This window comes from Notothenia rossii (genome assembly GCF_949606895.1).
Source record: "Notothenia rossii genome assembly, chromosome: 10".
NCBI lineage: Eukaryota > Metazoa > Chordata > Actinopteri > Perciformes > Nototheniidae > Notothenia > Notothenia rossii.
This window is the reverse complement of record NC_136908.1, coordinates 30,548,671-30,570,353: the sequence shown is the minus strand read 5'-3', so window position 1 is coordinate 30,570,353 and position 21,683 is coordinate 30,548,671. Positions and strand designations below refer to the sequence as shown.

General features: G+C 44.5%; 1 protein-coding gene and 1 long non-coding RNA gene across 6 annotated transcripts in view; one reads left to right on the top strand and one right to left on the bottom strand.

The window, feature by feature from the left end:
• Nucleotides 1-21,683, bottom strand: part of LOC307023194 — a 29,458-nt gene extending 7,775 nt beyond the window's left edge. For 2 of the 5 annotated variants that reach the window (XR_013803623.1, XR_013803624.1), the window contains exon 1: nucleotides 21,552-21,681. This is a non-coding gene — a long non-coding RNA (uncharacterized lncRNA). Of the gene's footprint in view, nucleotides 1-21,551 lie in introns of all 5 variants that reach the window. The other 3 variants (XR_013803622.1, XR_013803625.1, XR_013803626.1) reach the window with 3 other exon arrangements.
• Nucleotides 1,588-4,175, top strand: LOC307022874 (uncharacterized protein). Its single transcript, XM_079655779.1, has 2 exons — nucleotides 1,588-2,428; nucleotides 2,557-4,175. Exons 1-2 carry the CDS (start codon nucleotides 2,126-2,128, stop codon nucleotides 4,075-4,077), a joined length of 1,824 nt encoding a protein of 607 aa, XP_079511905.1. The 5' UTR covers nucleotides 1,588-2,125; the 3' UTR covers nucleotides 4,078-4,175.

The window sequence follows — 21,683 nt, the reverse complement described above, 5'->3', positions numbered from 1 at the left end:
TTTTATTTATTTTATTTTATTTTATTTTATGGTTTTCTTTGTGATATGCTGGTTTATTAGAGGACTGACATGATGATACACACTCGTGTACAGTAGGTGGCGGTATGCAACCAAAAGCTGTTTGCGACCCGCCATTAAAAAAGAGAAGAAGAAGAAGAAGAAGTGAACGGAGATGACGTAACTCTCAGTCTATACGGCGCTGGGTAGGCCTATACAAAAACCTCTGGCGGTTCTAGTGTTTTGGTAATTAGGTACAGTAGAAGCCCTTTTTTATCAGTAACGAATTTAGCAGTTGAACATAAAAGTCAACTAACTGAGGGTCACTTGCAATGACAGTGTTGTGTCTAACTGTAAGCTTGTCACTCAGAGTAACCTACCGTTAATTTAGCTGCTGGAGAAGAAAGATCAAGGGGGGAGGGGGGGAGAGAGCTGTGGTTGATGGGCCATTAGTGTAAATACACAGCTGAGAGCTGCCGTTTCATTCAGACTGTTTAAAAAACTGTAACAACGGACTATTTTTCTTAGCGGATGCATGTCAATTTAAATCAATACATACAACTATTTTTTAAATCAATACATACAACTATTTTTTAAATCAATAAAAACATTTTCTAAATCCATAAAAGCATTTCAATTAATATTGGGAGTCATGTCGTTACTTTGTTGAGAATGTGGCCGTGTAATAAGCGGGATAATTTGCAGCGACTTGTTTCTTATGGGGAAAATAACACCCGTCATGTGTGTGTAGAGGTGTGTGTGGTTAAAACACTTTCATGAAGTGAAGGAATTTCCTTCTATAAAACAGCTGTGGGCAGCAGTGAGTGTCACGGACATGAATTCATAGATCAAGGCAGACTGGACACACTCTCCTGTCCTGCCAGGCGACACGCCCGTTCTAAGCCGTGTCCCTCACTCCTCACATCCCAAGCATCCCCACAAGTGTATTATGTTGTTACATCGTTTCAGATGTTATGTTTCAGTTGTACTCTGTCTATGTTCAGTGATGCAAACTTATCACCTTTCGGCGAAATTCGCCGTTTTGAATCCAAAATAAGTCGTTTGTGTGATTCATGTAGATCTGCAATACAAATATTTTTGGGGTATGGGGGGGGCTGGGACCCGGAGTAATCTGCGGCCGTGAGCTGTTATGTGCCATCATGACACGCATGGTGTTCTTTTTTTATATATTATAATGAAGTACGAGCTGTGTGCTCGAGTCTTCCTGCCTGTCGGCTCTGCTCATGGATGTATAATAAGGCTCTGCTGCTCCGAGATGATGGTCTAGCTTCAGCAGCTACACTACCTACGGGTGCGTTCGTTAATATTAACTGTGCGTCCGGAGTCACTGTGGCACAGACTGGACCGCTGGTGAACAGCTGTTAGAACGGGCTGTTCAGGTGTTCAGAGCAGAGCTCCCTGTCGGAGCGGCAGAGCGTGATGTGAACTGAAAAGTTTTTCTGTGGCAATATTATTTAAGGAATCGTTGAGCTAGCTAGCTAGCATACATTGTCACTATCTGCTAACGTTAGCTTTAGCCTTCTATTTCTAATAGTTTTTTTCATAGGCTATAAACAGAGGTGGTATAAGTAGGGGAGACCCGGTACAGTTGAAACACGGGTTGGTTGTAACACCCTCAATATCTCCAATCATAAACAAGCTAGAGTGATGACACTCACTCTGCACATGCGCAGTTAGATGGTAAGATCGCCGAAATAAAAAGGAGCCACGTTTGAATATCTCACGTAAGTTATCAGCAAAAGTGTGTTTCTGAGGTCAAATATTAACTAAAATGATATGAGGTATTTTTTGGATACTGTCTTGAGTTCAAAATGTCTAGGAATCCAAACTAGTATTATTAGAATAACTGTTTTGTAAGCTACAAATATAGCTAGCTAAATATGGGTCAAGCCAGCAATCAGGCAGGTTCACAGGGGGTGAAGCAAGACTGGTGGTTCTGGGACGGTTGTAACGGGACGGTTGTAACATGGCACATTTACAATGATGGCTCATTTGCTTGAATGATCAATTGTTCATTCAAGCATTGATTGGTGTGCATTGTCCCTGTAAAAATAAACAGAATTAAATACTGTACAGTAGGCATAAAGTGTGTGTGTGTGTTTACAGTATGCCAAGTATCAGACAGAGGAAGACCGACAGGGGAGTGCCACTTGCTCTGCTGCAGGTGGCCTCAGGTGAAGTTCAGGATGGCAAATCATTCAGGGAAGTGGCAAAGTCCCTGGATATATGCCATGTCACCCTGTACCGGTTCCATAAGAAGAGGCTGAGGTTGGAGAGTCAGGGATCACACACACCCCCAAGAGTAGGCTACTGGACTCCAAAGAAGGTGTTCTCAACAGAGCAGGAGATGCTATTGAGAGACTACCTGATGGAGGCAGCTGATCTATATTATGGTCTCAGCTCAAAGGAGGTAGGTCATAATTAAGGTAGAATAGGCTATCTATAGGCTACTGAACAAAAGAAAAGTAAGTGATCAAATATATTGAGGCCTATAGTGAACAGACAAGTGAAATATTTTCCAATGTATATTCATTTTAGGTGCGGAAGTTTGCCTATGAATTGGCAAAGAACTACAACTGCAACTTCCCTCAAACCTGGGCAGAGAAAGAGATGGCCGGAGCTGACTGGCTCACATCGTTTTTGAAGCGGCACCCTACCCTCTCCATACGCAGACCTCAGGCTACCAGTCTCTCACGGGCTACAAGCTTCAACCGAACAAATGTGAAAAAGTTTTTTGACAACCTGTCTGCAGTCCTGACGAAGCATGAGTTTGTCACACAGGAAATTTGGAATATGGACGAAACCGGAGTCACAACTGTCCAAAACCCTGGGAAGATTGTTGCCAGAAAAGGGACGAAACAAGTCGGCAGTGTGACATCTGCAGAGCGGGGCACTCTCGTCACACTTGCATGTGCTGTAAATGCATTGGGGAATTCCATCCCCCCAATGATGATATTCCCCCGGAAGAAGTTTCATCTCTTCTTCACCAGCAATGGCCCTCCTGGCTGTATTGGCAGAGCAAATGGGTCTGGGTGGATGCAAGAGGAAGACTTTTTGGTCTTCCTCAAGCACTTCCAGAGCCATACCAAGAGCTCACAGGAGTCAAAGGTGCTGCTGATTCTGGACAATCACTCCTCCCACCTTTCTGTGGAGGGGATTAATTTTTGCAGGAGCCATGGGATCATCCTCCTCTCTTTTCCTCCCCACTGTTCTCACAAACTACAGCCCTTAGATCGCACTGTATATGGGCCACTGAAGAGGCACATCAACAGCCGCTGTGACAATTGGATGAAGACTCATCCAGGAACCACAATGACCATTTACGATCTGCCGGGCATTGTGAAAAGTGCCCTTCCTCTGGCTGCAACGCCATCAAATATCCAGGCAGGGTTCGCGTGCACTGGAATTTGGCCTTTTAATAGAGACATTTTCAATGATATCGACTTTGCTCCATCCCAAGTCACAGACCGCCCACCACCAGAACCTTCTACCAGTGCAGCTCCAACACCAACTGTGGCATCCTCTCCTCCACTCGCAGCCTCCTCTCTTACACTCGCAGCCTCCTCTCCTCCACTCGCAGCCTCCTCTCCTCCACTCACAGCCTCCTCTCCTCTACTCGCAGCCTCATCCCCTGTCAGGCCATGTGTGGAGCCTGGGACATCATCCTCTGCAACGCCTTTCTCACCCTTGTCCATCCGTCCACATCCAAAAGCTGGACCAAGGAAGCAGACCACAAAGGGGAGAAAAAGAAGAGAAACCGCTGTCCTCACAGACACTCCGATGAAAGATCAACTCGAGGCTGAGAAAAAAAGATCTAACGCAAAGAAGTCTAAAGCGAAGACAAAAATCAATTTCGGCCAAAAAACCATACCCAACAAGAAGCAGAAGATGCAGGCCTCATCTGATGAAGATGAGGCCCAATACTGCATTGTGTGCCTGGAGAGCTACTCCAGGTCCAAGGAGATGTGGCTGCAGTGTTGCTCCTGTAAAGCCTGGGCACACAAGGACTGCACAGATGGAAGTGCCTTTTACACCTGCCACAACTGTGAATCTGATTAATTCTGGTGTTCTGTTTTAAGTTCTGTTCAAGTTCTGTTCATTTTTCATTGTTTGTTGGAGGATGTGTGAAATCCCATTAAAATCTTGTTGCCTTAGAATTTGACAGCTTTCCCTATTTTTTTGTCATATAGTGTGAAAAAGGGTAACCGTTATTAAGATGTTACAACTGTGCCTGCATGGGTTACAACTGTCCCTGTACACAAGGACGGTTGTAACAGTTGAGTTTTTTTTTAAAAATACATTTTCCAACCTGTACTTATTCCATAAAAACATCTTAAAGACATTGTTTCAGTAGCTGACATATTGATAATGCATAATATAGCAAAATGGCTATCCAATTGTAAATGGTTTTTTACTTATTGGGGAAAAGCCCCAAAAGTGTTGCAACTATCCCTGGTCTCCCCTATATATATTGTACTCAGGGGTGAAAGTGGTTTGAATTTCTTGCAGGTACTATAATGCTACCCCGACCTTCATTGGTTCATATTGTTCTCCTCCCGCCCCCAGCTTCATGCATCACTGAACACAAACTTCAAATTGTTAATGTCTTTATGGGGTAGAAATTAGAAACACTTGACAATATGTATAGTCAATTATTTATTTTCAATTGTGCATACAACTTGTGTCAAAACTTAACAGACCATTAGCAAGGCATGTTGAGGGAGGTAAACTACACACTTTTCCACATTTTCCACAGAGGGCTGAAGTAGCTCTCCTCTTCTGTGTACCGGCGAGCCATGCAGCTTGTTGAGTGGGCTGCTCTTCTTCCTTTGCCCAGCCAGGTCTTCACATAAGGCAGTGGATCCCACTGTCTGCATGGTGGTCCCACAGAGCTGATGAAGAGGAGATTTGCTGCATTTTTTGTTGTAAGTTTGCTCCTATACTCAGTTATGATGTTATTCATTGTGCTGAACCCCCGTTCACAGTCAGCATTGCTTGGAGACAGTGCCACTGCCATGAGCAACTTCTTCATTTTGTTGGGAATGTTTCTTCCTCCACTGGCCTTGTATTCTGTGAATCCAAGATGGGCCTATTGTTGGTTCACATGTAGGACATCACACAAAGCCCTCACCTCATTATCTCCAAATCGAGGATTGTCATGGTCCCAGTTGTCAGGGTTGAGGACTGCCATTTGATTGATAAGGCTGTTATAAGCCTCTTTTCGGTTGGCTGCAACACTGGCCTGTGCTCTGTTTGCTGTGGTTGTGAAGAGTCTTTCTTTCATACTGTCGGCCACTGCTTGGATGAACTGAGCAGAGTCAATGATGGGAGACCTGCCAACTCTTAAATCCTCTCCCTTGAATTCCATCACTTCCTCTGCCTGATTGGCATCAACTGCATGTTGTCCTGGGTAGCGATTGAAACTTTCTATGCGTTTGACATAAGTCGTCATGATGTCATGGGCCTTTGGGAGTGTGGTCTTCCTGTTCTGAAGAATTTCTGACAAGTTCTTAAGTTCAGTCAGAACATCTGCCATCAGTGCAAGACTTTTCAGGAAGTTGATGGAGCACAACTTAGAAACCAGACCTTTGAATTTGGCCCTCCCTCTGCTGTCCCTTGTATCATCCTCTGATGCCTCACGGAAATGTTGTGCCAAGGCTGGATAAGACTGCCAAACTGCAGAGACTGCCCTCCATGAAGAAGCTACCCAGCGAACACTGAACACTTTTCCAATCCTCCTGAGGGCAATGTCCAGGTTGTGAGCAAATTCACTCAGCTGCCGCATGTTTTTTGGTGACTGCAATATAATGAATATAGGCTGTCCATGAATGCCTGGAAGTCCTTTGTTCCCCCTGTCACATCCAGTGCCTGTTCAACAGCAAGCTCCAGTCTGTGATTAAGGCAGTGCCATAGTATGATGCCTGGGAAGTCATCCTGGAGCAACTTCCCAACACCTGACTTCACTCCCAGCATGACACTGGCCCCATCACTGCAAAATCCAATGAGGATTTCTCTCAGCAACTCAACAGTGAAGCCATTTTTAAGCAAGCAACCCATAATCTGTTCCTTGATATGAGCAGCAGACATACTATCCAGCTCAACCAGGTCCAACGGAAAGGCAATGGGCTCCATGTCTCCATCAACACTAGCCTTCAGGAACACAATTAGTGTTGATTTGTGCCCAACACTGGTTGACTCATCAGCCAATACTGTGATTTTGCTCTTGGTCTCTATTATCTTTTTTAGAAGTTCCTTTTTCATCTGTGATGACACATGCTCAATTATGTCAACACAGACAGTTTTGCTATGCAAAACACGCCCCAAGTCAGCAGAATTTGCATGCTGCAGGTCAATCAGAATCTCAAAGTCTGTGAAAGGCTTGTTGTTCTTGGCCACATAATAGGCTGTCATGAATACCTTGGCAGTAGACTCAAACACAGGCTCCTGACTACTCGCGTTCATGTTCAGAAGAATATCTTTATTTGCTGTCTGAATAATCTTGACTGCTTCATTATGTGCTGCAGAGTTCTCGTGTTCGCTGATTTTTTTGCGCAGTGATGAAAGCTGGACATCCCTTGATTGACCAGCTGGGATTATCTTTCCATCAGCCCACTGAATAGTAATATTAACACCACGGGAGGCCATGACACCGAGATCCTTCACATCATGGCATGGGGTACAGCCTAGCCTTCCATTGTGAGCATACATCCATCCATTCATGTTTGGACTGTTCATATTGTTCTTCTTTCCATATAGAAGGGTATGCAGTAGGGCTAGCATCACCTGTGGTGGCTTCTGAGGGACCTGCTGCCACTTCTTCTCGCTGAGTCTCCTCTTCCTCCCTCTGGGCCTCAACTGTTATAAATTAGAATAAAGATGTATAACTAAATTCAGCAGACAGTCAAAAATGTACAAGTCTCTGTCTTTCTTTGAATTTTCAGAATATTGGTTACATAAATTAAAATACTAATAAAATAAAATGTATGCCACAATGTGCAGATTAAAATAGAAGATATCAAAGCAAAATATTTAATGTTAAAATAGTATGCTGTGTACATGTTGTGTTCTGAGTAAGATAGCCATTGACTATATAGAGCAGGGGTGCCCAACCTTTTTTGAACCAAGACGGCGGCAATCGTTGACGGGGGGGGGGGGTTATTAACTATAGTTATTTGACCACAATATTTGAACACAATTAAAGTTTATTTTATTTTCAACTATATTCTTCTTCTTCTTCTTCATATTACTACTACTACTACTATTATTATTATTATTATTATTGTTATTGTATATGTAATATTTTTCACTCCCTTCTCTTTTTCAAGTGAGGGTGCTTAACATTCAACTGGGACCCTTATGCACCCCCGTAGAACCGGGCCTGGAGGTGGCCAAACTACGGCCCGCGGGCCACATGCGGACCGTTGATGTGTTTAATGTGGCCCGTCCAATATTGGTATAAATGAGCCAGGGTTCCTGCGCTTATCTTAAAAAGCCTTAAAGTCTAAAATACAACGATCCAATTTTTATTTATGTTATCCCCCACTGTCCACACGCCGCGCGCGCCGCGAAAAGTCCCTTCCTCCCCGGTCGTCGCAGCTGCGCGTGGACGTCGCCCCGCGCGCGGGAGAATGAGATTAAAACAACCCTCAGCCCGACATGAATCAAGACGGAACCAAACAATGCCCCCCGGCCCGGCTGTCACATTGATACATCATTGTGGCCCCTGAGCCACAAAGTTGGGCCACCCCTGTTGTAGAACATTAACGATAAAACAGAATATTGTTGTTCTACTTTTAGACATCTCGAGATCGACTGGGGATCGACTGGTTGGGCACCCCATATAGAGATATACAGTTTGCTAGTTAGCTAACTTATTATATTCATCATGGCCATGTTCATGTCCATTCTCTGGGCTAAATAAGCATCATCACCTGTGTCATCTGAGGGCGTTGTTTTTCAAATTTTAAGCACATTCTGAGTTTCTTCATCTCTCTCCTTTCTCTTAAACATCTGAAGAGTCGTCGTTTGCATTTTTGCTTTAATTATCACGTAGCCTAATTTTCTAGCTGTCATTCAGTCACTCCATTCTTTTCTCCACCCGCTGTTCTGATCAAGTGGGGAAAAGCTAATATGTGACCCGCTCTATCGAAATCAGTCGGAAGTCGCAACGGCTCATTTCAAAATAAACGCGGATTTGCGTAAAAAAATAGTTTTTCGGGGTTCGGGTGTTTTGTTTGATTTTAAATAAACAAAGTCTTGGCTTTCAGAATATGAAACTTGTTTCGGCAAATTCAGATGATAAATACAACTTAGAAGCTTGTAACGGCATAATTACAAGCGGAGAACGGAGTAACTTGAGGTCACAGCAGGCATAACAGCAGCCGGTGTTTCTCGTTAGTGTTTTCCCCGGGACACAAACACAATACGCACAAACGCAAAAATACACAAACACACACACGTATACACACACACACACACACACTCGCGAGCTTCCCCCAGACCAGTAATCCAAACCAAAATATCTGCCCTTCGTAGTATAAATTCCACGGGTGGAGCTGTCAATTCTTCCTGGTCCTCCGGACCGCCTGGAAATCTCTTACCGGTACTAAGGACCAGGTAGGACCGGCACACTTTCAACACTGATTGTACTTGAGTAAAAGTAGAAGTACTCAGATCTTGTACTTGAGTAAAAGTAGAAGTACTCAGGTCTTGTACTTGAGTAAAAGTAGTAGTACTCAGATCTTGTACTTGAGTAAAAGTAGAAGCACACAGATCTTGTACTAGAGTAAAAGTAGAAGTACTCAAATCTTGTACTTGAGTAAAAGTAGAAGCACACAGACCTTGTACTAGAGTAAAAGTAGAAGTACTCAAATCTTGTACTTGAGTAAAAGTAGAAGCACTCAGGTCTTGTACTTGAGTAAAAGTAGAAGCACACAGATCTTGTACTAGAGTAAAAGTAGAAGTACTCAGGTCTTGTACTTGAGTAAAAGTAGAAGTACTCAGATCTTGTACTTGACTAAAAGTAATAGTCCCAGAGTGTAGGAATACTCTGTTACAGTAAAAGTCCTGCATTCAAAATGTTCCTCAAGTAAAAGTAGAAAAGTATTATCATCAAAATATAGTGAAAGTAGCGACAGTAAAAGTAGTCATTGTGCAGATTGGTCCATTTCAGAATAATAGATATGATATGTTTTATAATGATTGATCATGAAAGTGTTCTCAAAGCTGCTAAAGGTGCAGCTAGTTTGAATGACTTTGTATACTGCAGGGTAGCTTGTGGATTTACTCCAGGTGGAACTAAAGTCTGATTTAACACTTGATTATATTTCACTTAATTAATCCAGATCTGTGAAGTAACTAAAGGTATTAAATACATGTAGTGGAGTCAAAGTACACCATGTACCTCTGAACTGTAGTGGAGTAGAAGAACAAAGCAGCAAAACATTGAAATACTTAAATAAAGTACAAGTATCTCAAAATTGTGCCCAAGTATAGTACTTGTTGAGTTTATGAACTTAGTTACTTTACACCATGTGGCTATAAAGATAGAAAGACTAAGCCTTGCACAGAGGCATGAAAATACATTTTCAAAATGCTCAACAGTGCTGCCAAAATTATAAACTGACTGCTCCACAATTTAAAATAAATGCTTTTATATATTTCTATTAGATGTGACTCTTTGGCGTTTCTGTTATTATTAACACTGCTACTTTAGTTGTTCTGACTGCTAAAATCCTCTGTCATTCCGTGGGGTGGGGGAGCCGGGGGCTCGGATCCTTGTCACCTTTTTCATACCTGATGATTTTGCATCCCTGTATGTTAAAAAGCCTCAGTCACCTTAATTCATGTAATAAAAACATCTCAAGTCAGTAACACTCAAAGCTAAATGTGCAATACCATGTTCAGCTATGTTACTATTTATAATGTTATTGTTTTTACATCAGAAGATGTACATATTGAAATGATTTCTTAACTTACAGTAGGCTATTTTTTACAATGTGTGTTGGAAGGATTTATTAAATTACAATGAATATTGTCATTGTTGAAGGCTTTTAGAGAAGGGTGAACTATAAGCCTGAATTACATAACATTTTATACCTAAAAACATAAAAGCCACAATAAATAAGTCACAATTATTGTAGTTATTTTTACCTCCCGTATTGCTTTCAACCCACCAGCTTTTATGGTGTTGTTACGTCACTAACTGTAAGCTTGTCACATACAGTCTATGGTCACTCAGAGTAACCTACTGTTAATTTAGCTGCTGGAGAAGAAAGATCAGGGGTGGAGGGGGGGAGAGAGCTGTGGTTGATGGGCCATTAGTTGTGTAAATACACAGCTGAGAGCTGCCGTTTCATTCAGACTGTTTAAAAAACTGTAACAACGGACTATTTTTCTTAGCGGATGCATGTGAATTGAAATCAATACATACAACTATTTTTTAAATCAATAAAAACATTTTCTAAATCCATAAAAGCATTTCAATTAATATTGGGAGTCATGTCGTTACTTTGTTGAGAATGTGGCCATGTAATAAGCGGGATAATTTGCAGCGACTTGTTCTTTATGGGGAAAATAACACCCTTCATCCAGATGAGGATCCCTCCGCTACACTTTGGGATCCTGATCGACCGACGAAACTCCATTAAAATATACATATTTTTGGTGAATTACTGAGTTTAGGCACGTTAATAACGTTTTAATGAAGTTGAATACAGTATATTCATATGTGTCAGTGATTTCATGTCAATTCGGCGAACATAAACATAAATGATCGTGGGGAAGATGATGATTAAATTAGGATTAAAAATCGAGAGCCGGGCTGCATTTCCTCCCGTTCGTTTTTTTCGAATAACAAAATTATTTTGTTAAATAACAACATGGTGATGTTTTTTAAATGATTACATGTCTCTTATTTAGCACAGTAGTATGATATCCGTGACATATGGATCTTAACAAAGTTCCGCTCTACATCCAGCATACTGTATCTGACTTTATTTCACATGAGCTCCAGTGTGGAACCCCACTGCACCCCCTGGTGGATCAATGATCCATTGCAGCTGGCTTCATTATAAATTACATTTATCTATCACGGGGGCGGTCTCAAGTCAAGCTGGAGGTTTTCCCTTGAGCGAGGGCAGATCACGTACCAATCACGGCCCTCGCGTTTCAAACTGTCTGAAATGAATCGCTACATCTGTAGATGGATATTTTTTTCGCCCTACTCCTCCTCCTGCGGGAGATGAACCTGAAGTTGTTGCCACTGCCAGCCGTGTTTCATCCCCGAGCCCCAGCCCGCCGACAACGTTAGTGAGGGTTAGCCAGATTTACAGGTAGGCTACAATCACGGACACACACGTCTGTCAGCAAGAAAATGTGAGTTTGTGGTAAATGTTGATATCATGGTTGTTGTTACTTCGTGTAGCTCGGCCGCCTATCTTATTTCCTTTTCTGTCTCTCGGCTGTAGTGATGATGATAATAATAATAATAATAATAATAATAATAATAATAATAATAATAATAATAATAGGGACGACTCAGCAGCTGCTAGCTGCTCGTCTAGAGGAGAGCCAGGCCTGACGCTTGACCAGCCGCACCCCTCCCCCTCCGGCTCCTTACCTGCTGCGCCGCAAGGTGAAGAAGTACCGGACACTGGGAATGAAAGCAGCAACAGGTCTCCTCCTCACGCTACTCCTACGGGTGAAACTCAGACCACGGATCATGATGTGTCCTGCAATTATCCTCTGGAGCGTTTTCCGACTGATCGGGCAAACTATTTTGAAAACATTGAGGACGGCAATATCAAAAGATATATCCTTAAAATGGGCCCATGCAAACCCAAAGGTCCATTTCCCAAAGACAAGGATAACCGTTGCTTTTCAGAAAGCTATTACACCTCCACCACTAAAGTTGGGATGAAATTTCCACGTAGCTGGAAGTGCTATTCCCCAAAAATGGACTGCTGCTACTGTGAGCCTTGCTGGCTTTTTGCCAACCGAAAGGCACCGTTCTACAACAATGCATGGGTAAACGGAATAAAAGACTAGAAACATCTTTCTACTAAAATTGAGAGGCATGAATCCACTCAATTACACCTTGGTGCATGCGTAGTATATGAGCAGTGGAAAACCAACGGCACAATAGACGCTGACATGGAGAGGAATGTGCGTAAAGCCGCCTAATTTTGGAGACAGCTCGTGGAGCGCATTGTTAATGTAACTCTCACTCTAGCTTCAAGCAACTTGGCATTCAGGGGCCATCGAGAGGTTCTAGGTCAGGGAAAAGCTGGCAACTTTTTGTCAATAATAGAATTATTGGCTCGCTACGACCCTGTTTTGAAAGAGCTAATCAACCGACCAGAAGGGTCAGTGAAATACCTCAGTCACCAGATTCAAGATGAGATTATTTACATATTATCTCAACGTGTGAAAGCTGACATCATTGATGAAATAAACGAAGCCCCATTTTATTCCGTCATCATGGACACAACGCAAGATGTATCAAAGATAGACCAGTTGAGTCAGGTTTACCGCTATATAACTGTTGTTAAGAACGACATGGATATTGCAACAGATATACAGATCAATGAAGTCTTTTTGGGTTTTGAAGTGACTGAAGGTTCATCAGCTTCAGAGCTTGAAAACAAAATCCTTGGTTCTATAGAGAAAAACGGATTAGATCTGTCTAAATGTCGCGGACAGGGCTATGATGGGGCGGCTAATATGAGTGGTGTGTATTCAGGCGTGCAAGCAAGAATAGCCGAGAAGGAGCCCCTTGCCCACTATGTTCATTGCGCTGCTCATAATCTCAACCTAGCACTCAACGACTCTGTTAAAAATGTCCCTGGAGTGAAGCAGTTCTATGACACTGTAGAGACGCTCTACAACTTTGTTGGTCACAGTATCAAACGATGGGCATTGCTCAGTGAGTTAATGACGCCAGAGAGCAGAACTATCACATTAAAACGCTTATGTCCCACTCGCTGGTCATCTCGCCATGATGCACTTGTTGCGTTAAGGCACAGATATGGAGACATTATAAAAGCCCTCGTCAAAATATCCCTTACCAGTGACAAAAAGGATGAGCGCAATGAAGCAAGTGCACTCAAGAATGCCATAAGCAAATTTAGCTTTCTATTTTTGGTCAACATGCAGACCAAGATTTTGGAAAGCATAAATTGTGCTTCACATTTACTGCAAGCAGAAGACGCAGATATTCTCAAAGCATCTACTCTACTGCAAAATGCCATCAGTGTTTTGGTGGAGTATAGGGGACAATTTGATGAGGAGAAGTCCGCCACTCTTGCCCTGGCTACTAAATGGGGAAGTCAAACACAGTTTGAAACAACCAGGGCCAGGAGAGTTAAGAGACACTTTGATTAACTTTCTGAAGACAGCTGCCTCACTGACGCAGAGAGCAACTTTCGGGTGACCGTTTTCAATGCATGTCTCGATATAATCATCCAGCAACTGTCCCAAAGATTCACCATCTTAAATCCAACTGTGAACATGTTTGAGGCAATTCACCCCAACACATTACTACAAGCAAAGGATGAGGATTTACACCAAGCTGCCCAGCGGCTTACAGAGCACTACGGTCGGGACATCGCCGCCAGCTTCCCTGGCCAGCTGCTTTCTTTCAGAACCTGTTTCAGGGACCAAATACAAAAACTAAAATCTGTCGCGGATCTGGTAAAAATGCTTATTGTTTACAACCCAGCAGTAACATCTACATTCAGTGAGGTTTGCACAGCCTTCATCTTATTTCTGACTCTTCCTGTCACCGTGGCAACCGCCGAGCGCTCTTTCTCCAAATTAAAACTCATCAAAAACTATTTGAGGAGCACGATGGGACAGGAGAGACTGAGTGGACTGGCCTTGCTGTCCATCGAAAGTGACCGAGCCAAGAAATTGGACATAAAGCGGATTGTGGACGAGTTCGCGGAGCGCAAGGCTCTGTTACAGAATGGTTTAGGCTAGGTTGCAGCTCCACCCTGTGGACGTATTGTGCCTGTGTTATATATATATCTGCCTCACGTGACTCTACCCCAGTTGTATGATTACCTGCTTAATGTGAATACACGGCGTTGAGACACAGCCTGATTTGCCTTGTTTATTAATGCACCTACATCTACAAACATGGTGTCAGAAGCTCAAATAGGACCCAGCTGTGGATTGCATGCTACTGTCCGTCGCTGAGACGGCGTGCATTTATTTGTTTTGGTGAGGTTTAGCAGTTTCAGTTAGCCTGTTAGCATTAGCGTCACGTTGGAACAATGGCATCCAGCATCCAACCTCCGGAGCCTATGAAGATGGCGGGGGACATCCACGGCAGCTGGGTGAGCATTTGAGCAGAATTTGAGGATTATCTGCTTGCGACCGGGCTCAGCGTGAAAGAAAAGCCGGTACAAGCAGCTGCGCTAAGGAGGCTAATGGGGAACGACTGCTGCCATGTTTACAAACACAACCTGGGACTCACCGCGGACCAACAAAAGGATGCGGGTGATATACTGGTGGCACTGGAGCAATACTTCACGCCCGCAAAGAACGTAATCTTTGAGAGGTACGTTTTTGGCAACCTTAAACAAGAGGATGGAGAGCTCTTGGATGCGTTTGCTACCAGGCTGAGGGAAAAGGCTGCCTCTTGTGAATACGGAGCTTTAAAAGATGAACTCATAAGGGACAGGCTTGTTCTCGGGATAACTGACGAGGGTGCTAGACGTCGTTTACTAAGGGAAAAGGACCTTAAATTGGACGAGGCCATTAAAATTTGCCGTGCAGCCGAGGTCATGGACAGCAAGTTAAAAACCATGTCACTGGGCAGCTCTGGACCTGGAGACAGCGTTAATGCCACACAAGGACAGCGATATGGACGGAGGTCTGCCAGCAGGCCATCCGAGTCCACCAACACATCTGCACAACCACAGAGCATGAGAGACGCTGGCGAATGCAAGTACTGTGGCACACGGCACAAGCGTGGGCGGGACCTGTGCCCTGCTTTTGGTAAATCGTGCCGCTCGTGTGGCACTGCTAACCATTTTGCAAAAGTATGCATGAAAAGAGGCCAGCAGGCACGCCAGTTGAATGCTGTGGATGACCCGTTGCCAGGGGAACTGGAGGACAGCGATGAGAGAGACGTGTACACAGCGGAGAGCGTGGGGGCTGTGAACACTCAAGGTAAAAAGTGGTTTGTCAACCTGCCACTGCAAAGTGGGGTTCAGAGGTGCCAGCTCGACTCTGGAGCCACTTGCAATGTGATGAGCATCAAGGACAAGACGAGACTGGCGTCTAGAACGCCTCTTCTGAAGAGTCTCACCAGATTAAAACTATACAACAGTGAGTGGATGAGCTCATTAGGTGTGTACAGCACACAATGCGTCATTAGGGGTAAGACGCACAGACTGGACTTTGAGATCGTGCATACTGGCCAGAGGCCCTTGCTTTCGGGTGAGACATGTGAGAGACTTGGTCTGATACGCTTCACCATTCCTGAGGAGCTGAATAAGGTGGAGCACTGCAGGAAGGGAGACCTGACCAAGGAGTGTCTTGTCAGCACCTACCACGACGTGTTCACCAGCCCTGTTGAGTCTCTGCCTGGTGATATTCACTTTGAGCTGGACAGCACTGTGACACCGGTGCAGTGTGCTCCCAGGAACGTTCCAGTGGCCCTCAAGGCAGCTGTTAAGGCTCAGCTTGATCGATATGAAGAGGAGGGACACTTGACCACAGTCACTCAACCCACGGACTGGATTAGCAATCTAGTCATAGTAAAAAAGCCAGACAAATTGAGACTATGCATTGACCCGAAGCATCTCAACCGTGCTCTGAAACGGTCCCACTACCTTATGCCCACTTTAGATGACGTGTTGTATAAGCTGCCAAAGGCACGTATATTCACCCTGGTGGATGCACGTGATGCATTCCTGCAGTGCCGCTTGGATGAAGAAAGCAGCCTGATGACAACATTCTGGACACCGTGGGGTAGGAAACGCTGGCTGAAACTTCCTTTCGGTGTGTCAGTTGCCCCGGTGCTGTATCAAAGGAAGCAGCATGAGCTGCTGGCTGGCTTGACAGGGATTGAGCCCATAGCTGATGACATCCTTGTAGTCGGCTGTGGGGACACAGAGGATGAGGCCAATCGCGACCATGACACAAACCTCATCGCTCTGATGGACAGATGCAGGGAAGTAAAGCTGAGACTGGGCCTGAAAAAGCTGCAGTTCCGAGTGAAAGAGGTCCGCTTCCACGGCCACATACTGTCCGCGGAGGGCCTCAAGGCTGACCCTGACAAAGTGAGGGCGGTGCTGGACATGCCAAACCCCACAGACGCAAAAGGGGTCCAGCGGTGTGTCGGATTTGTGAACTATCTGTCCAGATTCATGCCACGCTTGTCAGCGGTATGTGAGACGCTGAGGAGACTGCTGGACAAGGATGTGATGTGGCACTGGCTGCCCAAACATGATGCCGCCATGAAGGAAATCAAGGCACTGGTCACGGCGGTGCCAGTCCTAAGGTACTATGACGTCCGCAAGCCAGTCACCGTACAGAGCGACTCCAGTCAGGCGGGTCTGGGCTGCTGCTTGCTTCAAGGGGGACAGCCTGTCGCATTCGCCTCCCGGGCATTGACCCAAACAGAGCAAAATTATGCACAGATTGAAAAGGAGTGCCTGAGCATCGTATTCGCCTGCCAACGCTTCCACTACTATCTATATGGGAGGGGTGATGTGACTGCAGAGACCGACCACCGCCCGCTGGTGTCCATCTTCACCAAGCCCCTCCTCAGTGCGCCAAAGCGCCTTCAGAGCATGCTCCTCACACTTCAGAACTACTGCCTTGTGGTGGTATACAAGCCAGGCCCTGAGATGTACATAAGTGACACGCTCAGCAGAGCCACCACCCCGCCACAGAGAACAGACACACTGTACCAACGTGAAATGGTCTGCAGCATGCAGCAGGAGCAGTGTGACACGGCGGCCATTCAGCAGGCAGACTATTTAAATGTCAGCAGCCAACGCCTGGCACAGATTCGGACACACACTGAGGAGGATGTGTGTCTTCAAAAACTTAAGTCTGTCGTGCTGGAGGGATGGCCAGGACACAAAGAGGAGACCCCTGTAGCCGTCAGGGACTACTGGGCCGTCAGAGATGAGATAAGTGCACAGGATGGCGTGCTCTTCAGGAGTCAGCGCGTCATCATTCCAAAAGCTATGCGTCCGGAAATGCTGAGACGGATCCACTACAACCACGTGGGGGGCGAGGCGTGCTACAGGCAGGCCCGTGATACACTTTACTGGCCCGGTATGCAAGGGGAAGTCAAGGATTATGTGCAAAAGTGCTCTGTGTGCAATGAGTATGCACACGAACAACAGAAAGAGACTATGATGTCACACCCGCTCCCCACACGTCCCTGGCAGCTAGTAAGCATGGATCTGTACAGCTACGCAGCACAGAACTTCTTGCTCGTGGTGGACCATTATTCTGACTTTTGGGAGATCGACCTGCTCCCTGACCTATCAGCGGACACCACGATCCGTAGATGCAAGGCACAGTTTGCACGCTACGGTGTCCCAGACAGGGCCATTTCTGATGGTGGAGGCCAGTTTGCCGGTGGAGAGTTCCGGGCGTTTGCGAGAGAGTGGGGTTTTGAGCATGTCATGTCCTCACCGAGGCACCCAAAGGCTAATGGCAAAGCGGAGTCAGCAGTGAAAATTGTAAAGAGCCTGTGCAGAAGGGCAGACCGTGCCAAAGAGGACCCCTGGAGGGCCATATTGCATTGGAGAAATACGCCCACTGAGGGTATGCATTGCAGCCCAGCACAGCGGCTTATGTCGTGGAGACTGAGAACCCTTCTCCCTGTGGCCGACCAGCTACTGGTGCCTCAGGTCGTCACGGGTGTTCCTGACAAGCTGAAAGTGAAACATCAAGCAGCAAAGCTGACATATGACAGATCTGCCAAGGATCTGCCGGAGCTGAACGTCGGCCAGCCCATACGGATGAAGCCGCTCCCAGGAGACAGGACAGGCCGATGGAGGAGAGGTGTGTGCCTTCAGCAGTTGGGACTCCGGTCCTATCTGGTCGGTGTGGAGGGGACCACGTATCGGCGCAACAGGGTTGATCTTCGACCAGCAGAGGCGGCCCTTCTCCAGCCGTCAGTTCTCCCAGAATCGGCCCCGGAGCAGCCTGCGAGTGGGGGGAGCGCCAGAGAGGTCGTCTGCGTCCCCGAGGAGTCTCCAAGGCCATCACCCCCGAGGTCGTCGCGGTCTTCCCCGCAGACTGGGGGTACACCATGCCGTGAGTTACAGGGCCGGGCCTTCTCCCGGAGCGGACGGCTGATTAGACCTCCTGACAGACTTGATCTCTAGGACACACACACGCACTCACACACACACACTTGGACTGTGCGCACTCAAACACACATGGACGATAAAGATTTAAAAAAAGAAAAAAAAAAAGGAAGGAAGTGGAGAGATTGTAAAACAAATGTGATTGATTGTTCTGAGTTTATTGCTGATGTGTTCTGATCCAGCTATTATTGAAGTGTCTTTGCTAGGTGCACTATTTGTTGTTGAAATCATTTGATTAATGTTCTGTTTAAAGGTCAACAGTTTAATGGCAGTATTGATCCTGTGTTGTTACTTAACAAAAGGAAGGGAGATGTTACAGAATGGTTTAGGCTAGGTTGCAGCTCCACCCTGTGGACGTATTGTGCCTGTATTATATATATATCTGCCTCACGTGACTCTACCCCAGTTGTATGATTACCTGCTTAATGTGAATACACGGCGTTGAGACACAGCCTGATTTGCCTTGTTTATTAATGCACCTACATCTACAAACAGGCTCGCCGAGTGCCCTTCAAGTAGTGGTGAGTACACTTCAAATTTAATTTGTACAGTAGCCTACTTGTACGTGAATGTATGGGCCGCTGTGCCAATTTTACACTGCTCTGCTCTCATGGTGGCGGCTGGCTGTCCATGGTGAATGGTGTGTCAGAAATGTAGTCATTTTATTATGCTATGTTTTCGTTGTCCTTGTGGTTTGTTGGACTTTATGGCATGTTATATCATTATTATCTCTGATATATATTTCGTTTCTATACCCTTTGCAGAAACGAAATCTTAAATATTACACCTTTTCTTTAGTTACTTTTCTTTCAAACATTGTTTTAAATTGTAATCTTACTGACCGAGCGACTTTTTACGCACGAGCGTCAGATTACCACCCCGGACTCCCGATATTTTTGTCAAGCTTTATTGGGTTTAAAGGGCCCGGTCATATGGCCGCGCTCCCCGGCCCGGGTCTGATATGTGCCGCCAGTGCTAGTAGCGCTAGCTTTAGCTAACGTTAGCTAACGAAACGAACTGCCGAGTAAAATTGGAAAACACTGGTAATTAATTATTCTATAATTTGTAAAACTACGGTGTTAAAAAAAAATACAGATTCTAATGGTCAGATATAGATATATAGATATACAGATACTACAGATACTAGAGATAGGCAGGTAATTGCTTTCAAGCAGAACACGGGGGAAAACAAAGTGTTTACGTGTTCGCCGTAATGATGTACAACGGCCTCGACAATTTCTGTAGTCCTATTCAGTCACTCGGTAACAACCATCGTTTTTCAGACACGTAAACTCTTCAAAAATCACCAGTGGGGTCACTGCTGATGTATTTAATGTCGTAGAACAAAACGTGATTTATCTCTTAAATTTGTGTTAACCACAGACCTTATTTCGAGCTATTTTCCAAAAACCCTATGGAGAAAATGCATTGTTTTTTGACGAAGGAACCGGAATGCTAAAAATGCTAACTTACTTCCGGGTTTTATGACGCGTAACTGCAGTTCTCTATTTAGGAAAAGCACATTCAGCCAGGCTGTCTTTTCATTCCATGCATCTCATCAATGGAATTCAATACCACAGCCAATAAGAAAATCCTACTACACATTCAAGCACAGTATTAAAAAGTGGCTCATTGAAAACCAACAGTGTCAGCACTGATGTGTGGGTGTAGGTGTGTGTATGTATGTATTGTAAATGTTTTATTTATTTATTTATCATCATGACTTGCTTTTATCTGTATTCAGTGATGTCATCTATTGTAAATATGTACAATGGTATAACAATGTTGTGGTATTTTTTATTATTGCTTTTAGGATGTCTATCACCATCTGGCAAAGGGACTATCGATGAAAACTAGCCTTTTGGCTAATTTGAGTACTTTTACATGTTTTTAATATGTTGATTAATGTACACTGTCCATTGTTTTAAATAAATCAATTCAATTCAACTCCATTAAAGTTGCAGGACTCACCAGATCTCAAGTCTTCTGTTCTCTGTTGACGTCCCGATGCTCATATTTAACGTGTAGATGTAAAACTATCCCGATATTTGTCCATAAACTTGTGAGCAGACATACAGACAGCTGTAGCTCCGCAGGAGAGCCGCTCAAACTGACGTGGAAGTTTGAAATTGGATTGAAAGGCGCGGATAGTGCTCATTGGCAGGTTTTTTCGATGACGTTTATATCAACCAATCAGGAGTGTTGTGGACTCATTCCAATCCTGCTTGTCTTGTCTGCCGTTGTATGGCTGGATTCTATTTCAAGTGCCGTAGATTTTTACGTACATTTTACGTTTTTTTTATTTGACACTTTTTTTTTACAGTTAACTATTTTATTATACTATGAAAACTACTTCATTTACACACCATTATTTTTGGGTATTTCTGCAATATATTACATTTTTTGTGAAGATGTATGCATGTATTTAACATTTTAGAGATGTTTTATAATAAGATTTCTTTGTATTCTACAACAGTACAGAATACAGTTATTTTTGTTTTTTAACATTTTGTTACATTAAATTTAAGGTTTTAATGCAACAAAAAAAAGAAAGTTGCCTTTGTAATATCTTGGATATTAACAGACAACGGAACAGTTGGTTATTTATCAGCACGCTTTATTGCCTCCTCCGGTGGTTCATCAATCCCAACCTAGACTACCTCTCGCGCCCCTCCCACTTACTGTAACTGTCGTAAACATGCCGTAACGTATATGACAACTCCCCTTGTAGTCAGTTAACAATACTATGACATCTCCCTTTTAACAATATCAACACATATCAATAACTTAGATATATTTTCTTTAACAATTCAACACATATCAATAACTTAGATATCTTTTCTTTAACAATATCATCTGTCTGGGAGAGGTGTTGACAGGAGAGGCTCTCTGTTCTGTGCTCTCCTCTGCTCACGACAGTACATGCAGTTCTCGACTTTGTGTGTGATCTGTGTGGCTATGCCAGGCCACCACACCGAAGTGTTGGCCCTGTCTCTGCACTTGTTAAGACCTTGATGGCCCTCATGTATGCGTTCTAGTATCTCTGACCTCAATCTCCCTGGTATCACTATTCTACTCCCTCTGGTCACTACCCCATCATGCATAGACAGTTTGTTCCTAACGGGAAAGTACTCCCTAACACAGGTGTTTATGTGTGCTAGGTGTTCAGGCCACCCCTCTTGTATGTACCTGATCACTTCTTGGAGCAGCTCGTCCGCTGCCGTCTCCGCGCGGATGCTGTCTATCTTTTTCGGCGATGCTGGAATGCTGCTCATCACAGCTGCTACGTAACACTCCATGTCTGTGTCTCTACTGAGCCCC

What these genes read in the sequence shown, in the direction of transcription:
- LOC307022874 (XM_079655779.1), top strand. Translation starts at nt 2,126, where the DNA reads ATGCCAAGTATCAGACAGAGGAAGACCGACAGGGGAGTGCCACTTGCT. An exon ending in ATGGTCTCAGCTCAAAGGAG is followed by an intron (nt 2,429 to 2,556) that starts GTAGGTCATAAT and finishes TATTCATTTTAG; the next exon opens with GTGCGGAAGTTTGCCTATGA.